The 20,228-nt window shown below is 63.8% G+C and overlaps 1 protein-coding gene across 2 annotated transcripts; it reads right to left on the bottom strand.

Annotated features, from left to right (window-relative positions):
* Nucleotides 1–2,891: 2,891 nt before the first annotated feature.
* On the bottom strand, nt 2,892–20,021 carry NTRK1 (neurotrophic receptor tyrosine kinase 1; the record flags this gene model as incomplete). 2 transcript variants are annotated; one of them, XM_080825142.1, is made up of 17 exons in its annotated part: nt 2,892–3,280; nt 4,437–4,595; nt 4,899–5,139; nt 7,316–7,488; nt 7,663–7,793; nt 8,071–8,217; nt 8,699–8,801; nt 9,042–9,097; nt 9,269–9,286; nt 9,696–10,022; nt 11,720–11,852; nt 13,900–14,042; nt 14,283–14,428; nt 14,995–15,063; nt 16,423–16,494; nt 16,742–16,816; nt 19,810–20,021. In XM_080825142.1, the coding sequence occupies 17 exons, from the start codon at nt 20,019–20,021 to the stop codon at nt 3,095–3,097; spliced, it is 2,391 nt and encodes a 796-aa protein (XP_080681268.1). In that variant the 3' UTR covers nt 2,892–3,094. The 2 variants fall into 2 exon arrangements, with proteins under 2 accessions (XP_080681268.1, XP_080681269.1); XM_080825143.1 differs by lacking the exon at nt 9,269–9,286.
* Between the last annotated feature and the right edge of the window lie 207 nt (nt 20,022–20,228).

Here is a 20,228-nt window from a genome sequence, read left to right as displayed (position 1 = left end):
CTCAGCCTCTCCGCGGGCTCCTCCTGCCTCTGTCCCTCCTGGCTCCGGGTCCCTCTCTCCCCACCGCCCCGGAGCCGGAGCGGCCAAACACTCCACTCGATCAGAGCTGAGGCTCGGAGCCTCTGGGGGCGGGGGCTGCACGGCCGGGGCGCTCAGCCTGAGAGGTCGGGATTCCTGGGTCCTGCCTCCTCCAGGGACTGCCGTCCCCTCCCTCGCTGGGCAGCCTGTCCAAGGCCCCTTCAGGACTAGGACAAGACAGGATCTCTCCAGCTGAGACTCGGACAGCCCAGGGCCTCCGGAATCTGGGATACTCTCTGGGGTCTCCCTTAACTTGGGGGTTCATAGCGATGCAGGTCAGGACCCCCCCCCCTCAGGCTGCCCAGCCCTCTGCCCATACTGTTCCTGGAAACGGGAACAGAGTCCCAGCTTCTCTGTCTCCTGTCAGAAACCCAGCCCCTGCGGGAGCACGGCAGGAAGGAGGCAGAGGTCGCTTGCGAAGGCGGAGGGGGTCCAGCGGGCTCAGACCCCTGGGTTCTTCAGTGAACCCGTCTCCGCACTGGGGTGGCCCTGGGGGAGCCCCACTGGCTTCTCTCTCCAGAGCTGGGAGAAGCTGGCAACAACCTCCTTAAGAAGAGAGCTCTGGGCGCTCCCCTCAACGCTGAGCATGTCCGCAGAGCCCGCCGCCGGCTCTGAGCCCGTCTTCCAGCCCACACAGATTTTTCTCAGGCTGGGGCTTACACTGGGTCTAGGGGACCCAGATGTCCGCCCCCCACAGCCTCAGGTTACTGTCCCTGTCCCAGCTCCCTGTGGGGTCCTCGGGGTCCCCTCTCAGCTGGGGCTGAGCCCTGGTGTGCGTGGGGCGGGGGGCGGCTAATGGACTTGGCACAGCCAGGAGGTAATTAGCAGGGAGGGTGGGGTGGAGCGGGGCACCATTAACCGCAGAGGAACCTGACAGCCACAGCGAGGGGACGGGGGCTGTGTCACGTGAGCGGTGTGCCTGCCCGTGAGACCTGGTCGTCTGCACGCGAGTGGCGGGGGTGGGGCTCTTGGGCCATGAAACTGGCCGTGTGGGGGCAAGCCAGCCCCCTCCTTACCGAGCAGGACGAGGCCCTGGGCTCAGGTCGCCTGAAAGGTCCGAGTGACGGGCTTCAGCTCCTGTTCCCGTCCCCTCCCCCATGCTGTCGCAGACCATTCCCCTCCCCGGCTGGACCTTGTTCCCAGAACCCCTCACCTTACCTGCCCGGCTTCTCCAGCAACTCCAGCTGCGGTCTTGAGGTCTTCTCACGCCCTGACACTCTCCACCTTGGACAGGGTCCACTTGCCCTGGTGGGTCCCTTCTACTTCCGTCCCCTCTGCTTCAGGGGTGGCCCCAATCCTGCTCAGGGAGGGGCCCCCCAGCCTCCACCCGCGGAGCCTCCCAGTCCGCCGCCCCCTCCTCTGCCCCGAAGAGCGGCTCGAGGACGGAGCCCACAGGACGGAGCACAGGTGAGAGCTCCCGCGCGGCCTCCGGGACGCCCTCGGACTCAGCTGCCCAGCAGGCCCGTGTCTGTTTCCACCACTCATCCACCCCGTCTGTCCATCGGTGTCCGTCGTTCTCTCTCCTCTGTCCCCACAGGCCCCCGCACAGTCTCTCCGCGTGCCTCCAAGTGTGTGGGTCCTGCCCGTGTCTCTGCGTCGTCTCTCTCCTGGCACCTTCGCCGCCCCACCTGTCGGATCCGGTCGCTGACCCTGTCTCTCCCACCGCTTTGTCCCCCTCCCCCTTCCTCCACCTGCAGCAAGCCCCCCTCACTGGGAGGGGCCGCACCCGCCTCACCCCTCCCAGGTCAGAAGAGGACGGAGGGCCTGTGAACTTGGCCCTCAGGGACCAGACCCCCCACCCCATCAATCAGCCCGCAGCCCTGGGTCAGACCTCCATTAGCACTAACCAGCCTGGACAAGAGGCAGACACCATCGGGCTAGGCCTCGGGGTGATAAGACCCAGATTGAATCACTGGGGCGGGGAGCTGGGCGCCCAGGGACATGAGACAGCCGCGACATCAGCCCCGAGGAGCCATGGGGAGCGCGGGTTATTGCGGGAGCTGAGCGGATGATTGGAAGTGATGGGCCTGGAGTTGGGGGGGCCGCTCCTCCGGGGCTCCTGGTGAGGAAGACGGGGGGCGGGGCGGGGAGGACCTCAGCCAGCCTCGGAGCCTACAGAAGCCTGGGGCCATTCGGTAAGGCCAGTGGTGTTCCAACAGGCAGAGAGGAAGGGAGAGCCCTCCTCCTCCTTGGGCAGAATGGGACAGGGAGAGGCCTGTGTCCTCAGGAAATAGCCGCTTTGCCCAGGCCCCGGCCCCCAGGTGCTGGTCTCAGAGCCCTCAGAGCCAGGAAGAGGGACGAGGGGAGGCAGCACGGGTCCCGCCTCCCTCAGTGTTCCCTCACCCTGCTCCTTTCCCACCCCGCCACACGCGTGCACACACCCCCGCACACATGTGACACACGCGCACGTGCACACACGTGCACTCTCCCTCTCTCCCGTCCATGTTCTACACGTGCCTGCTCTGCTCCGCGGGGATGAACGCAAGGAAGACCCTCCCCAGCGAGGCCTCCCTCCCGCCCACACGACGGCGAGCTTCTGTCCCTCCCGCTACAGCAAGAGCCGTCCGGGGAGCGTGAAGCGGTGAGACAGCCGATTCGGGCCGGGGGCTCTGGGAGCCGGCCCTGAGGCCGCCCCACCACCTCCTGGACACAGTGGCCCTGGGCCCAGGAGGGTTTGCCACCCCCGGCAGCGACAGCTACTGGGAGTAGGATCACCGCAGCCGGGAACGAGCGACAGGAGGAGCGTCCCCCCCTTGAGGCTCAATCCCCCCCCAGAGTGACGTCATCACAAGAACTGGCAAGAGACAAGCAGCCAAGGGATAATAAATATAATTGCTACGACGGGACCCTGCCCAGAGGCGCAGGAGCGGCCGCCCCAGACCCCACTTGTCCCCTCTGGCATGCTGAGGGCGAGTTAGAAGCTTCGAGGTCACCCTGGGGCTGCTGGGAGTGGCAGAGGTCACGGGGGGGGGGGCAGACCCCAGGCTTTGGGCTGCATAGGCCCCGGGCTGGCCGCCTAGCCCAGGACGTCCAAGTAGACGGGAGGTGCCTGGGCCAAGGCCTGGAGCCGGGCGTGCACGTCCTTGATGCTGTGGCGCTGCTGGGGCTCCCGCTGCCAGCAGCCCCGCATAATGGCGTAGACCTCTGGGGGGCAGGCCCGGGGCCGTTCCAGCTCCCTCCCCTGGGTGATGCACTCAATCGCCTGGGGCCACCGGAGGGAGAGAGAAGAGAGCACCGGGTGCTGGAGCAGGGGCCAGAGGCCGGCCGCAGCCCGCCCCCCCCCCCGCCCCCCGGAGGCTCTCCAGGAGGGTCCCACAGACGGCTGGGCCTCTTGGCTACAAACAATCCAAAAGGAGGCAGGGAGCCCCAAGATCCCTTTCCACTCGGACGCTGGGCAGCGGGCAGGGTTAAGGCTACGTAGGCTAGGAAGGCTGGGCTGGAATCAGACCCCCAGGGGACCTGCAGGTGATGGGAGGAAGGGGCGGGGCCTCCAGCTCCCAGAGCCAGAGGTAAGGAGAGCAGGACTGCAGGCAAAGGCCTTGGGGACCGGCTGGCTGGCCACTTAAGGTAGAGGGCAACCCCACTTCCTTTTGGCTTCTGTAGGTGCCCTTCTGGGGGGACCTAGCACTTCTGAACAGAAACTGCAGCAGGAAAGACCCGAGTCAGACTCCAGGAAGGACTGTTAGAGCCGCTAAGGGAGCCAAAGAAGGAGGGATGGCGGCTGGGGGATGGGTGACGGGGCCTGGAGTCTCTCCCCTCCTTCTTCCCTCCCTCCCCATTAAAGGACTTGGGTTATGGGCAGCACTAATTCCATTCCCTCTCTCCGTGCTTGAGAAAATTAAAATCTATAACCCTCTCCCCCGCCCCGGCAGCCTCCAGGGAGCGGACTGCATTAGGAGGAGAAATGGAGACTGACAGCTGCGAGCCAAGGAGGGGGTGGGGGGAGCTGCTCTGGGAGACGGAACACCTGGGGCCTGCTCTGGCCGAACCCAGCCAGGAGGGCAGAGGGAGGGGCGGCCTGTCCTTCCTGCGGTCTGACCTCCAGCCTTCCTGCTGCAGTGGTAGGCCCTCGCGCCCCTGCCCCTCGTCCACGCCTCTCCCTTCCTCCCTGATAACGCCTGCTGCGTCTATAAAATGCGGCTGAGGACGGGGGTCTGGGCTCCATCCGTAAAGTGCTCTGAGGCTCCCCCAGGAGCCAGCTGGGCCCGGGCTGGGAGGCAGGAATCCGAGGGAGCGGGAGCGGGAAGAGTGCAAGGAGAGGACGGGCGAGGGTGGAGGAGGCCCGGGGCCTGCGGGCCGCAGCGGGATGGGGGCACCTGGACCGGGCAGGCAGGGCGGGGGGCGGCGGCGGCGCTGACCTCCGTGTTGGAGAGCTGGTACCAGGGCTGCTTGCCGTAGGTGAAGATCTCCCAGAGCACCACGCCGAAGCTCCACACGTCGCTCTCGGTGGTGAACTTGCGGTAGAGCAGGCTCTCCGGCGGCATCCAGCGGATGGGCAGCATGGTGCGGCCCCCCACCTGCGGAGGGCGCTGCGTCACCGCGGGGGCTGGGGGTGCGCCCCGCTGCGCCCCGCGCCCCCCAGGCCCACCCCTGCCCGTGGGTCGTTAAAGATGAATGGAAGGGGCTCTGGGGGCCGGGGGCTAAGCGGGACAAAGCAAGGGAGTCCTCTCTGTGCGTCCCCGGAGCGCGGAGACACCCTCCTATGTGGCCCAGGAGGTAAGACGGGGTTAGAGTCAGAGACAGGCAGCCTGGGCCCCCACGCCGCCCAGGAAGAGAAGGGTGAGCCGGCGCCCAAGGCGGGGGACACCAGAGACCCTTACGCGGTAATAGTCCGTGCTGTAGATGTCCCTGCTCATGCCGAAGTCCCCGATCTTGACCACGAGGCCTTGGCCCACCAGACAGTTGCGTGTGGCCAGGTCCCGATGCACGAAGTGCAGACTGGCCAGGTACACCATCCCCGCCGCGACCTGGCTCGCCACGGCCAGCAGCTGCCCCAGGCCCAGGGGCCCCGGAGCCACGTCCTCCCCGCCAGCCAGCAACTTGGCGTCCGGCCCGTGGGACCTGCCAAAGAGTGAGGGAGGGGGCGGGCTGGGTGGCGGGGAGAGCCCTCAGGCAGCTGAGGACCCGGGACCGGGGAGCTGGGGTGAGCGGGGGGAGAGGACTCGGAGAATGGAAGAAGGAACAGGGAGACGGGGGTCCGGAGGGCTTGGGAGGGGGCCGCCAGGTGCGCCCCCCTCGGGAGCCTTTACCACGGCCCACACTTTCCACATTCACGACGCCCCCCCACAAGGCAGCCCTTGTGAAGTCGGAGCCCAGCAGCCAGCCGCCCACAGGCCTGCGACTCTTGCCCACGGACACGCCACAGGCTCACCTTCGTCCCACGGGTCTGCCCCGCCTCTGTGAAGGGAAGCTTCCCCCCTCAGGCTCCGAGCCTGAAACTTGGGGGTCCTCCCGTCTCTCTCAACTTTGCTCTCCACATTCAGCCTCCCGTGGGGTTCTCCTTCCTGCCAAAGGTCTCCAGGACGCCCTCCGCCTCCCACAGCCGCCACTCAGGGTCAGTCCCTGGTCGCCCAGCTATCCCCCAGATAGTCCTTCTTCGGACCCCAGCCCGAGCCAATGGCTTTGTCGGGGCTGCCCCTTCCCACGAGCCAACTTACTCCTCACCTGCTCCTTCCCTCTGTCTGGCAGTGGCTTACTAAACACCCCAGCGTGCCCGTCACCACAGCTACTGTGGAGAGTAGGATAGAGATCAAGAGGGGCACCTGACGGGCACTCGGGCCAGGGACGGAAGAAATCAGGGGAGACTTCTTGGAGGAAGAGACATTTAAACTGAGACTCAAACCCTGAAGAAAAGAGGTGAGTAAGCCATTGAAAAGGGTCAGAGACCCAGGTGGATGAAGTGGGGGTGGGGAGACCTGGCATACCATGCAGCGGGAACGCCAAGAGCAAAGGCCCAGAGGCAGAACAGACGGGCTTCCTAGGGAATGTCTTCCAGACTCATCTAGGAGTCTTCGCGGTTCTCTCCTTTGGTTCCCTGTGTGATTCCCTCCTTTGGTTCCCTGTGCTCCCCCAGCATTGAGAGCCACTATTCCCACAGCCTGGGCCCCGGATGGTGGCCCGTCCCTGGCCTGCGTCCCCAGCACTCAGCACGGAGCCCACACGGTGTCTGGTGAGCCAGGTCTCCTATCTGGCCTCCCGCTGACTCCAGTCTCCTGAGCCCATCCACCTCCACACTCATCACCTCCCTCCTGCTCCCCACCCTCCACGGGCCCCTCCTCACCCACAGGGTAAGCTTCGGCTCTGGGGTCTCTCCTAAGCCTGATGGAGTGGATGATCCTTCACTCCCAAGGGGGTGTTTGGAAACCAAATCACGACCATCAGCTGGACAGACACACAGTGCTTTCTCGTCCAGAACCACAGCCCTCCACTGTCCCTCTGACTGGCAGGGAAACTGAGGCCAGAAAGGAAATCTCTTGGCTCAGCTAGGACGTCACAGCCGAGTGCAAGCCCAGCCCTCCCCCTCCCCGCCTCACAGGTCACCGGACGCCATCCTGGGGAAGGGAGGTTGTTCATCCAAGGACTCAACAGAGGGAACGTGTGACCATCACAGTCAGGGATTGAGAGCAGGGCTCCACCTGGGGACATACTCCCCACTGGGTGCCCCTGGGCAAGCTGCTTATGCCTCATCTGTGAAATGGGCACATTTCTTGAAGCTATTAAAATCATGGCACACATGAATAAACATGTTAGTTCTGTCCAAAGCCAAAGAAATTAATTTTTTAGTGACTTCCTGCAGCTATAAATTCCCACGTACGCTTGGAGACTCTGAAGAACACCTCTATCTACGCTCTCGCCCAGATACACTTGTCTGCGCGCAGCCACGGCTCGGGGTGGGAGCAGAGCGCCTGGAAGGCGGCAAGAGCCCCAGGACCGGCTGTTACTGTCGCTGTAGCTCTCTATGCCGTCACCCCCACAGGCCGGGCTTCTGCGCGCCCCCCGCCCCCGTGCTTGCAAACGCACCCCTGCAAGCCGCCGGCCTGCCGCGTCCTGACTTCTGCTCGTGCCCCCACTGCCACACCGCCCCATCCTGTGCGCAGACGGCCCCGCATTCACATGTACGCCTTGGAGCTCCTCGGGGACAGGAGTGGACCTTCCTGCTATGTCAAGGGTCCCCCCTTGGCTGGACAGACAACCGGGGTGCGCTTGTAGGGAAGGGGCTTGGGACGGGCGCTCCTACCGGAGGAAGCGGTTGAGGTCGCCGTGGCGCATGTACTCAAAGACCATGAGCAGCGGGCGGCCCTCGGTGCAGACCCCGAAGAAGCGCACGATGTGCTGGTGCTGCAGCACGGTCAGCAGCTGCGCCTCCCGCTGGAAGTCCTGCCTCGCGCTCTCTGACACCTCCTTCAGCGCCTGGACACCCGGGGCGCACGGGACTGAGTGCGGGGAGGGGGCGCCCCTCCCCTGCGTACACCCGAGGGGGCCGCAGCCCGCAGCCCACGCCCCAGCCTGAGCTCCCGGCCCTGGAACCATGATGCCCCGGGACGTGGGACCCAGGCCTGCGGCAGCTCGGGCACAGGGTCTTACCTTGACGGCCACCAGCATCTTGTCCTGCTCCGGCAGCAGGCTGTGGCACTCAGCGAGGAAGACCTTCCCGAAGGCGCCCTCGCCCAGCTCCCACTTGAGCACGATGTCCTGGCGTTTGATGTGATGAACACCTACGGGGGGAGGGGGGGTGGCGTGCGGGGTCAGACCGGAGCCCCTGCGTCTGGAAGGAGCGTCCGGAAGGACAGGTCAGCAGGGGCTGAAAGTGAGGCTTCGTGCATTCCCCAGAGCCCCGTGCTGTGGTGTGCACGGGAATGGGGGATGGGAAGGAAGCTGGTTTGGGCCGGGGCAGCCAAAGGAGAGGGTACGGGGCTTCTACACACGCGCACACGCGCACACGCATGCGCACACCCAGGCTCCCCCCGCCCTTGACCCAAGAGAGCTCCTCACAGGCATCACTGAAGTACTGTGGGTTCTCGATGATGTGTCCTTGGAGCCCTGAACCTTTGCCCTCAGTGGGGGACAAGGAGCTGCCCCCTAAGGTCATAAAGTGCAGAGACATGGCCAGTCCGTCCTCTGGAGCCAGCACGGCGGCGCCTGGGGAAGCGACACAGCCTGATGGAGGGGTCACACCCCAGGTACACACGCTGGCCCCTGTCGGGGTGCAGGGCACCAGGCAACCCCAGCCCAGACCCTGCAGGGGTGAGGCAGGGGAGAGAGGGAGCCAGCAGGGGAAGGGGAGGCACTCTCTCTGTTTGGCTCCTGTCCAACCCCAGGCCCTGCGGGGACACCAAAGAACTACCCCCCCCCCAGCTCAGACCTCCCAGACCCACTTAGTGTTTGACTACAATCCAGCCGCCAATTAGCAGCTGCCTCCTGACACTCTCCCAGCCGCGGCCCGACAGACACACGCACCCCCACACATCCCACAGCCCGGCCCTCGTCCACCCAGACACACACCCCTAGCTCTCCACTGTGTGCAAGCCCCCCCCACGGAGGCCAGGGTCAGGGAGAACCAGTGGCAAACAAGGCCAGCAGGACAGACGCGCACACAGCCCGCTACCGCACCCCTACTCACGGCCAACCCCGAACTTGTTCCTCTGTCCACATCTGTTGAGCACCAGGAAGAGTGTGGAAAGGAAGAGGCAGGCAAAGACAGCCAGGCCCACAGCTACTGAGACCTGCGGGCGGGGGCAGTCAGAGCCGAGCTTCTCCCACTCCCTCAGAGAGCCCCCAGAGCAAACGGCTCCCCATCCTGTGTCGGAGCCCAGAGCCAGGCCCCCAGAACAGCCTCCTCCTCCCCTGGGGCCCCAGGCTTTGGGGTCAGGCCACCAGGCTCCGACCAGAAGTGACTGTCAACAAGCCACGAGCCCAGCCTCCCGGTCCCAGGGCTGAGACAAGCCCCCCCATCTCATGCTTACCCCAAAAGGGGTCTCATCCTTCTTCTCCACTGGGTCTCCGGAAGTGCTGTTAGTGTCTGTGGGGACACAGGGCATGGAGAGTGGGGCTCAGCACACATGGTGTCTCCTGCAGCAGCTCCCCACCCCCACCCCTGCTGAGCCCTCGGGGATCAGGTCCGCTGTGCCCCCTGGCCCAGCCTCGGCTTCAGGGACCAGACAGAACCTACCCTCTCGTCTGGGCTACTCACCCACTGGCGAGAAGGAGACTGCGGTAGGGGGAGGAGAGAAAGCGGTCAGATGGCGGCCGGAGAGCAGTGAGGCTTCCCTCTCCCATTCCCCCCACCCCTGGACTCATCCCTTCCTGGGGCAGGGGGTGGGGTGGGGAGGTGGGGCTGCTGGGCCTCAAGGAGAAGAGGCACGGGGCCCATCTCCAGCTGCGCACCTATGTGCTGGTGCACGGCCCTGTCCTCGGCCAGCCCAGGGAGGGGGGCAGCCCGGGGCTTCGGGGCTCTCGGGGCTCGGCGGAGGCAGGGCAGGGAGGCCAGCGCGGAGCCGGACACCAGAACCCCAGGCTCTTTTCAGCCCGGGACCACGCACTCCAGCTGTGGTCAGGACCACGGCAGTGAGGGGACCCCGGGGGGGGGGCGTGTGTCGGGCTTGGGGTGGCCCTTGCACCGGGAATGGGGTCCTCGGGGTTGAACTCGAAAGGGTTGTCCATGAAGGCGGCCAGGACGGAGGCGGACGCCTGGCCGGACGGGTTGGCGGCCAGCAGCGTGTAGTTGCCGTTGTTGACGTGGGTGGGCTGGTTGAGGCGCAGGCACCCGTGCCGCACGGTCTCGTTGGCCGCGGGCTCCAGGAACTCGGTGAAGATGAAGCTGGTCTCGTTGAGCACCGAGCCGTTGAAGAGCCAGCGCAGGGAGGGCGCCGGCTGCCCGTCCACCGAGAAGGGGATGCACCAGTGGTGCAGCTCCACGGGCTTGTGCAGCTGCACGCTGGGGGGGACTACGGGCCAGAGAGAGGGACAGCCGGAGGTCAGGGAGCAGCCGGAGGGGACCCGGCGCCGACCTGACAAGTCAGGGGGCTGGGGGGCGGGGCAGAGCCAGAAATCAGGCGGCGGGCCGAAGGGAAACCGGCCGCCGACCCGAAGAAATGCACAGGGAGGGAGCTCCTGAGGAAAGCTGCCAGGAAATCTCAAGTAAACAGCTCGCAGGCTTGGAGAGCTTCTAGGTGACCGTGAGTGACAGCCCCCAGGAAGGGGGGTCCCAGCCACGGAAACGAAACACGCGGTCTTTTGGGTAAGGGGTCCAGAAAAATGAAGGGCAGTTAAGCTTAAGTTGACCGGGAGAGGGCCGGAACATCAAACCAGCAAGAAATATGTGGTTAAAACGCTTTCAGAAAGGGACGCCTGGGTGGCTCTGTCCGTTAAGCGTCTGCCTTCGGCTCAGGTCACGGTCCCGGGGTCTTGGGATCGAGCCCCACATCAAGCATCAGGATCCCCGCTCAGTGGGAAGCCTGCTTCTCCCTCTGCCTCTCCCTGCTGCTCATTCTCTCACGCTCTCTGACAAATAAATAAAATCTTAAAAAAAAAAAAAAAGCGCTTTTGGAAAAAAACATATCAGTTTGAAATAGACCCAACCTGGGGAAAGTAAAAGCTTCTTGATAACAGATACACAGGTGTTGCGCGGGGGACCCTAGTCAGCAAGGAAGGACCCAACGAACAAGAGATGCTCCCAGCTCGGGGTGGGGGTGGGGTGACTCTTACAAATACAATGTTGCATAGAAGAAACTAAGCCCAGAACAGAACTTGCGGGAGGGTCCGTCTCTATAATGTACAAGGACAAGAACAGGGACAACTAAGCCATACTGATAGGGAAGCACACGTGTGTACAATTATTTTTTTTAAAAGCAAGGAAACGGTTATCCCAAAAGTCAGGATGGTGCAGAGAGAAAGGATGGGGAGAGAAAAGGAGTGTGTGTGTTTGAAAGAGCCAAAGAATAATGGTTGTTTAAAGTGTCAATGTTCACACCTCTATGGTAGATTTTACAACTAAAGAAGAAAAGTTGTGTAACGTACATGATTTAAAGTAATTTGTTGAGGAGCACCTGGGTGGCTCTGTGGGTTAAGCCTCTGCCTTCGGCTCAGGTCATGATCTCAGTGTCCTGGGATCGAGCCCCGCACCGGGCTCCCTGCTCAGTGGGGAGCCTGCTTCCCCCTCCCTTCCCCTCTTCGCCTCTCTGCCTACTTGTGATCTCTGTCTGTCAAATAAATAAATAAACTCTTAAGAAAAAATAAGTAATTTGTTGGCAGACTGGGGAAATTAGGCAGCGAGCCTAAAGGAGAGCTCAGGAGGGGAATTTGCTCTTGTAAAGCTCAGAGGGACAGCAAAAGGGCTCCGACAGGTCGGGCAGGGAGTAACGCAGTGAGAACAGCCGGGCAGCCCGAGCCGAGGGCCTCAGGTAGCAGGACTTGGGCAGGGGGCCAGAAAGAAATCCATCCCCATCCCTCTGGCCTCGACGAGTCCCCAGGACTTCCCCCACAGGATCGGGTTTTCATGGGAATCTGGAAACAGCTGGGCGGGAGCCGCTCGGGAGATAGATACCTATCCCAGCCCCGTCCTCCGGCCCCAACCCTCAGAGGCTCTTTCCAGGGAAGACGGGGGTGGGGGGGGTGGGGGGTGGAGGCGGTCACTGGGACTCACAGGAGACGTTGACCTGCACGGAGACTTCGGCCCGGCCCATGTCATTCTCTGCCCAGCACGTCACATTCTTCCTATTGAGGTCGCTGGTGACGTTGGCCAGGGTCAGCCCCAGGGACGGCGGGCCCCCAGATTGCTGGGTCGGGAAAGAGAAGGGCAAATGAGGAAGGGTGTCGCAGGCTTGGGTATGGAGGCAGGGGCTAGGGCCGCTGTCCTGGGGGGATCCGTGTGGCTCCAGATGGAAAAGAGAGGAGGGGTGGGGGGAACAGGGGAAGGGAAGACGGAGAGGAGCGAACACAGCAGAGAAAGGCCCCCCTTTAGAGCACGTGTGCAGACTATCTCCTGGAACACTGATTTAATGATCCGAAAAAATCAAGAACATGACCAGCAGCCTCAAAACAGGAGCGGACTACCCTGAACCGGGACCACCCTCCGAGCAGCTCGGCCGATGTCCAGAAGGCCAAGGACCCAGCAGGCACGAGTCATTCTTGCTCTGCACACGGTGCTGGCAGTTTCAGCCCCAGGGAGACCAGGGCAGCGGGCAGAAGTGGCCACAGCGCCCGACCCCCTCTGGCAGATAAACGCGGAGCCTGAAGCTAGAGGCAGTGACTGGGCAGTGACGAGACTCTGAATCATCGTCGGAACACTGGATCGGGTTCAGGTTCTCTTCCTAGGAAACGGGGGATGCGTGCCAGTTACATGACCTTAGGACAATTCCTAATCTTGCTGAACCACGGCTTTCTTGCTTTGTAAGCCACGGAGGTAGACAAAATGATCCTTTCACGTGTTAGAAAGCTACTTCCATTAAAATGATGGAAGGCCATGGAGCGGCGGACCAGCCTCATTTGTCTGGAAATTTCAGAAATGCGGAATCCCTTTGACTAAGTTTCTCTGGACCTCCACCGGAATGGAAGTTTGAAGATCCCGAAGAGCTCCCTCACCCTTGTGCAGGCTCTCGGTTCCAGCCTCCTCCGGGGGAAAGCCTGGCCCTGCTCCAAGCTTCTGTCTGAGGGCCCCCCTCCCCCAAATCCCTGTGGGTGCTGGGCAGCCCATCGACTCAGCCCTATGAGCTGCTCCGCCGCCCTCCGGCCTCCTGAGGGTGCCCAGCACCCCCCTCCACTCAACCCAGTTGGGTGTGACTTTTCTATAGGAAGTTGCTATAAAAACAGAAGTGATAGCAAGCATGGAAACCTCCCAAAGAGAAAAGCAAAACCCTGGAATTTCCCAAAACAGCTGAGTAAAGGTCTCCCCACTGGTGGTCATGGCCAACCTCCTGCCTCTACCTCATCCCCTTTCCGTCACTCACTCTCATGGCTCTGCTCCCCCCACCGTGCCTGGATCCCCGGCCCCAGTGGCTTTCAATACTGTCCCGGGGGGCCTCCAGCCATCCTGGGGGTGCAGCCCCTCCCAAAGTGAACACCTGGCCTGGCTCCTCCAAGGGGCCAGACCCTGTGTATCCACCCACTTGGGGCCAGGTCGTTGGTGGGCACCGCCTACTGTCGGCCTCTGGTGACCTTGTCAACAAGGCCGGAGACAGCTGGGGCTACTCGGGGCTGCCCATCGCCCGCCTGAGCACAAAGAGCCAAAGACACATCTGCAAGACGAAGATAGCAGCCATGGCCAGAGGCAGCGGGGACATCCAAGGTCATCACGTCCACCTCCTCAGCTGACAGGTAAGAAAACCAAAGTGTAGACAGATTTTCTGAAAGTCAGTCCAAAAACTCATTAGTGAGAAAGCTGGACCTGGACCCGGACTTTCTTTACTAACAAGCTCATCACACACCCAAGAGGATCTGCTTCCAGCATCTCCAGACATAGATGGGAAAGACCCTGGGGACACACGGGGATGCAGGACCACAAGCGCTGTACAGACCTCCGGTCCTGTTCCCTTGTCTAGAAAGCCAGTGATTGGGAGGGATGGTCTGGGGGCCCAGGGACTATCTCTCCGGCAGCAGGCACCGTGTTCCCTGGGGTCCCCACTGGGCCAGTGCCCACCGTGAGGGCACGTGTTTGCCGACCCCACAGAACGAGCCTAAGCCCCGTGGGTCGAAGCCGCATCTGTCCCTCCCTTACGTGCTTCCTCCTCACTGTCTCTCTTTCCCCATCTTTGTCCCCTGTGTCCTGTCCAAGCATCTCCCAGGGAGAGGGGAACTGGGGGCACAGGGCAGTGAAGGGCTTCTCACCGTCACTGTGGCCAGCTCCTCCAGCTCGGTCAGGATCCAGCCGGCCCCCTCCAGGTCCCGCCCCTCTACCAGGCACTGCAGCGACACATCGTCCCCCACGTCCACGGAGGTGTTGGGCATCTGGACCTTCAGCACGGGCACGCCTGGCAGCCCGGGATGGCCAAGGGACGTTAGATCAGGGAGTGGCCTCTGAGCCCTCCCCCAGGGTGGTGCCTCCTCCCCCACCCGCCTCAGTGGCCCTGAGCCCCTCCTGGTGATGCCCAGCACCCTCCAACCTTCAGCACCCCCAGCTCTCGCCCGTGTCTGTTCCCTAGGCTCCCGCTCGGGGCTCCCTCCTCAGGCCTGCAGCTCCTCCCCACCCCTTATGCAGCCCCGGCACCTACCGCAGCTGGCATTGGACAAGAGGGCCAGCGGCCCCTGCCCGGGGCACTGCAGCTTCTGTCCGCGCACGCCACCCAGCCCCTCCTCCTCCCAGCGCAGCAGCCAGTGCACGGCACACGTGCAGTGCAGAGGGTTCCCCGACAGGACCCTGTGGGTACGGGGGACACCAAGAGAGTCAGGGACTGGGCCAGGGTCGGGCCTGAGGAGCCCCAGAGAACGAAGTAGCAGGTGGGAGGGAGTGCAGGTGACCACAGGCTGGCAGATCCGGAGGTGAAGGAAGAGGGACAGGGGCGAGGGTCCTCTCGGGCACCCCAGGAACAAGACGTTATTACAAGAAATAGGATCCAGAAACCCCAGGAGCCGGCTGGGGGCTACATGTGTTCCTTTATCCCAGCAAGCTCCTCAGGAGACAGGTGTGTGCGTGGGGTGCGGGAGACACGGGCAGCCGCGCACCCTGGCATAGGGAATGGTGCCGGCCCCCCACCACCAGAGCACATTCAGCCTTAGCCACCCAGCTCTCCCGCCACATCCTGGCCGCCCCCAGGGCGGGAGGCCCCTCCAGGGGGCCTGCGGTCTCGGATGGGGTCACAGGCGTGGGCAGAGTCCCCAGAGAGCAACCCCCACCCACCGCCGCCACTACAAGCAGAGATCCACCTGCCAACGCACGCACGCACGCGCACACAGCTCTGGCCCCCCAAGAAGGCCCACACTCACAGCTCCTGCAGGGGGAGGCCCTGGACGGCTTTCCAGGAGAGAGACTCCAAAGCGTTGAAGGAGAGATTCCTGCGGGAGTTGAGATAGAGACGCCGCCTTGAGCCACCGACCTTGCTCTGACCCAGGGAGAGGGAGGGAGGGAAGCTGACATCTCACTCCCCCCTCCCAGCTCCCCCAGCCCTCGCACTAGGACCAGCCAAGGAGGCACTGGGGTTGGGACAGGTTAGGCTCTTGGAGTCCCTTTCTTCTCGCTGGGACATCGAGAGTTAACTCCACTTAACCCCCTCCCCAGACCCCAGGGAGGGGGTCTCAGGGAACAGCCTGCTCTCCTCTCCCCCCTACCTTGGCCCCAGCTGGCAAAGTGCTGAGACCCCAGCTGGGGGAAGGGCCTCCATCTGTGCTCCCCTCCCCGCAGAGCCCAGACGGGCCAGAGGTAAAGGGGGATGGTGACGCGGATCTCAGCGGACTTCCTCAGCTGCCCCCGCCTCAGAGACCCCGGGGACCCCAGGGATCGGAAAGAATGCCCAGGCCAGCACCAGACACAGCTGGGTGTGGTAGTACAGCTGTGTGGCCTCGGCCCAGAAACATCCCCTCCGGGAGTCTCAGAGCCCTCATCTGTAAAATGGGCTGCCACTCCCTCTCGCCGCGGTGACTGCGAAGACTCAGGGACGTGAGTATGTGACGTCTCACGGGTTCGGGTTCGCATTCTTAACCAAAGCCCCACTTTGTCATGCGAGAGGCGCCTAACATCACCTTTTCTGCTGTTGCGACATCACTGGACACAGCCAAGACTTTAGAGGACCCCAACACCCTGCTGTCTGTCTGTCCACCATAGTAAGAAGGAGGAACTGAACTGCTGGCCCCAGAGGCCAGAGAGGGGCTGTGAGGGACTCCAAGAGTCTCCCTCTGCTGCCCGACGCCGCCCCTGCCCACCGTCTACAGAGGGGCAGCTGTGCCTCCCAGGGGTGGGCAGGGTGACTGGCGGCGGATCTGATGGCCCAGCTCCCAGGCGATCCCCGGGGCGCCAGGAGGGGGTGGGAGGTGGCGTCCCCAGCCAGAACCCGGAGCACGCTCCTGCCCCTGGCTCCTTTTGGACAGGTGTGTCTGAACTCCGGGAAGAAAAACGGGGCAGACACCCATGAGACGCATCCCTGCAGCATGACGTGTGGGAGCGAGAGACACTGGACGCTGCGGCTGACGGGGGTGGGGAGTGGGGTTTGGGGGTTTAGGGGGTGGGAGGGTGAGGGGTGGTGTCCCAGAGCATCAGCATCCCTGAAGATGCGGAGAAGCCCCAGGGGAATGGGTGAGGCCACGTCCCTGACCAGGTCGGGGCCTTCTTCACAGCAGCTGGGGGGTGGGGCACAACCCCAGCAGCCACCCATCTGGGGATCCCCTCCCCCCCCCCCCCGCCCAGCCCTGGCCACTCACAGGCGACTGAGCCGAGGAGTGAAACGGAAGGCGTCGGGCGCCACGGAGCGGAGTCCACTCTTCACGATGGTGCTGGGAGGGCGCAGCAGGGTCAGCCCACAGGCCCTCCGCTCCCCGGGGCCCCACCTCTCCGCCCACACCAACCCCCAGCCCCCAGTGTGAGCCCTGGACCCCCCAGCCCCCACAGATTCCCCAGCTGCCTTGGGCCCCAAAGACCCCTGGGCTTTCTGGTCTCCTCCAGTCCCTCTGTTCTCAGCCTCCCTGAGTCACTGGTCCCCCAGGCCCTGCGCTGAGCCCACACCGACAGCCAGCCCCTCACAGGTCGCGCAGCTCCCCCAGGCCCCGCAGGTGAACGGCCTCCAGATGCTGCAGATGCGCTTGGTTCTCGATGTGGCTGTGGGGAGAGGGGATGGAGGTCACGGGGGCCCAGGTCCACCCTCAAGTTCCCGTGCCCACCTGCCTGCCTCCCTCGGCATCGCAAACACAGGTGCGTGCACTCACACATGCACAACTGCACACGTACGCACCGATCACACACGACCCGTGCACATACAGATACAGGGACACACATGTGGATGCGTCCTCACCATCACGCAGACACACTCCCATCCCTCGTGTGTGCACACACAGGCACACACACACACATACCACCTCGTGCGTGTCCGCATGAGCCCTCGTATGTGCGTGGATGCAGAGGCAGGCCGGTCGGCACGCTCCCACTGTCATGCCCGACCCAGGTATGCATAGGTCTCTCACGTACAGCAGCGGTCCCACGTTCACAAACGCACAGAAACCCCCATTCTCAGCTTAGGGTTCTGCTTTCCTGCCCACGGCCTCTCCTGTTCGTGCTCAGAAATGGGGGTCACGCTGGGACTCCTGCTTCCGCAGAGGACCGAGGCTCACTACGGCCCCGCAGCACAGAGGGAATCCCGTGGTCACGCGAATCTGTGTGTTCCCAAACACACAGTCCCCATCTGGGCTGACCCACGCCGCTGCAGCTTGCTCCCTCCTTCACCACGTGCCCGCGCGCGCGCGCACACACACCCCACCCTCAAAGCCACAGTCCCTCCCCACGCTCAGGCAGCAACCCCGACTGCCCCCACCCTTCAGCAGAGCAAACAAGAGGCACGGAGGCTGTCAGTCGGGGACCCCTTGAGCCCCTCCCTGCCCCAAGAGGGACCTGAGAAGGGGGACAAGGGCACTGGGAGGCTGGAGAAGGGACGGGGGTGGTGAAGAGGCACAGACAGGCGGTTCACAGGGCAAGACAATGATGGGAAGGCTCGAGGGGGGCATAAAAACACAGGTGGTGAACCAGAGACACGGAGAAAGAGACAATGAGCAGGAAGAGACTAGCAGAGAGAAAGAGAGAGAGACAGGCAAGGGGACAGACAGATAAGGACAGGGAGACAGAGAGACACAAGGAGATAAGGACAGAGCACCACAGAAAGCCAGACCGGGGCTGGGACAGAAGGACAGGTGCGCAGGGACGGAGGCTGCTGCCACCCTAGGGCCTGCCCAGCTTCGGGATCTGGCACGCCACAGAGTTCCTGAGAACTCGGGGGCCCTGCCGTGGCACGTCAGTAAACCCCCCCACCCCTTGCACACACAGACATGTACACACGCACACTTGCCAGGGGCCTTTGACTCACTGCTTCTTCTCAGAACTCTCCCCTCACCCCTCTCCCCTTCCCTGGCTGGACCAGGGGAAGGGGGAGACCCAAGCTGCTTGACCTCTCCCCCTCCCCCCTACTTCCCAGCGGGGGGGCCCCAGCTGCACCGGCCAGGCAGCCTTCCCCCAGTCCTAGGGAGCACTCTCCTGTAACTCCGCTCACAGGGCCTAGAGCTGCAGGGACCGGGGAGGGGTGACGGCAGCCGCCGCCGTGACCAAGCTGTCCGGCAGCACACTCAAAGCTGCCTCATTCGTTTGGATTCATCATCAATCTGTCTTTTCGAGTCCATTATCTCCTCGTTAGCTCTGCGGGTGAGGGAGGAGGAGGGGACGGGCAGGCGGAGGCTGGGGGTCAGGCCGCTGCCTCACCCAGCGGGTCCTCTCAGCACCCCACCCTGCATGGCTCCTGGTCCCCAGCCTAGCCTGCCCATGTCCCCACCTCCCGGGGGCTGGGCCCACTGGGTAAGGGAACAGGGACAAGCGCTATGACGGGGAACATTCTGGAGCCAGGGCCCTGGTGTGAAGGTGCAGGGGACTGAGGGGACAGGGCTGGGGACAGCAGCCCCTCCCATCCTGCAGAGCCCTAGCCCAGACCCAGACAAGGCCATCTCCTCTCCTCCTGGTCTCCCCAGGGCCATTAAAGAGAGAGACGGAGGACCTTCCCGTTAATTACCACGAGATACGAGAGGACCTCGCTGCCAATTATCACAGGCTGCTCGGGTAACTTCCAGACAGTGATGGTTCCCACCTCGGATGCCTTCCAACCCATCACCGTCACCACATGAGGCCAGCGCTCCTTGCCCACCCTCTAAGCTCCAGGCCGCAGAACAAGGATTTTTCTAGCAGTCCCTCCCCTCTTCTAGAAGTCTTGCTGGTCCCATCAACTACACAGAATACTCAAGCATTTTCCAGGCATCGCCCTGTGATGCTCGAGTACCTCTAGGCCAATTATCACAGAATACTCCCATAGGTTTCCCCAGCTGCTAGCAAGTACTCCAGTATTTCGTAACCAAGAGCTGCAGGTTGTCAGAGTACTACAAAATGCTGGAGATTTCTCCCAGGTTGGGGCCGGGAAAAGAGGAGAGTCTGTCAACATGAGCCCTGGCTCTCTGCCCCAAGTAGGGGGATAAGGGTGGAAAGGGAGGTGGGGCGGGGACAGAGAAGCCAGGAGTCTCGTTCTCAACCCCCAAATCAAGGGATAGCGGGGACAAGAGATGGTGGAAACGGGGAGAGGGGAGCTCAGCCACCCCACTGTGCCTCCTCACCACCTCCCCCCTATTCCAGTTCAATCCCCAGTTCCAGAGGCAAGAGCTGGTGTTGCCTGGTCATGGCCAGGAGCAGGGTAGGGGCCGGCTTCCCCCTGGAAAGGGGCTACGGCGGTAGGGGTGCCAAACGGAGGGGTTCCCCGCAGCTAGCCAACCCAGAGCTCGGGCTCCTCCTGTCTGATCTCCAGAGGCTGCTTCGGGATGGCTGGGCTGTCTCAGACCGGGTCCACGGACAGCTCCCTTGCCCCAGCTGCGCCAGGCACCGTCCAGACGGTCACTGCCGTGGCGGTCAGGGAGCCGCGGGGGCAGGCCCAGGTGCAGTCTCCCGCCCCGCCCCGGACCCCGCTGGCCCGAGGAGAGTGCGCGCCCTCGGGGCCGGCTACGCCCGCCTCCCCCGCGCCTCCGGCTGCCGCGCCCCCCGCGCCCGCTCCCCCGCGCCCGCCGGACACTCACAGCTCCGTCAGGTTCTCAGCGGCCGACAGGCGGCGGAGGCTCTGCAGGGCCCCAGGCCGGGAGCAGCGCAGCCCCGAGGGGCCGTGAGGGCAGCAGACTTCGGGGCAGGGCGCGGCGCCCGCGGACGCCAGCATCAGCCAGGCCAGCAGGCTGCCCGGCCCCGCAGCCCGGCCGTGCCCGCCCCGCTGCCCGCGCGGTTCGCCTCGCAGCATCGCGCCGGCCCGCAGCCGTCCGTGCGCTCCCAGCCGCGGCCGCCCGGCCTCCCCCGACACGTGCGCCCGCCGCGCTAAAGACCCGGCCGCCGGGAAGGGGCGGGGCCCGCGGCCCGCCCCGCCCCGCCCTGCCCCCTCTGGCTCCACCCCCGCCCCGCCGTCCTCAGCCCCAAGGCGGCCCCCACCCCTTTCGGGGGACCCCGCGCC

The sequence above is a fragment of the Martes martes genome (assembly GCF_963455335.1).
Source record: "Martes martes genome assembly, chromosome: 15".
Lineage (NCBI taxonomy): Eukaryota > Metazoa > Chordata > Mammalia > Carnivora > Mustelidae > Martes > Martes martes.
The sequence above is the reverse complement of the archived record's forward strand: the minus strand, read 5'-3'. Positions and strand labels throughout refer to the sequence as shown.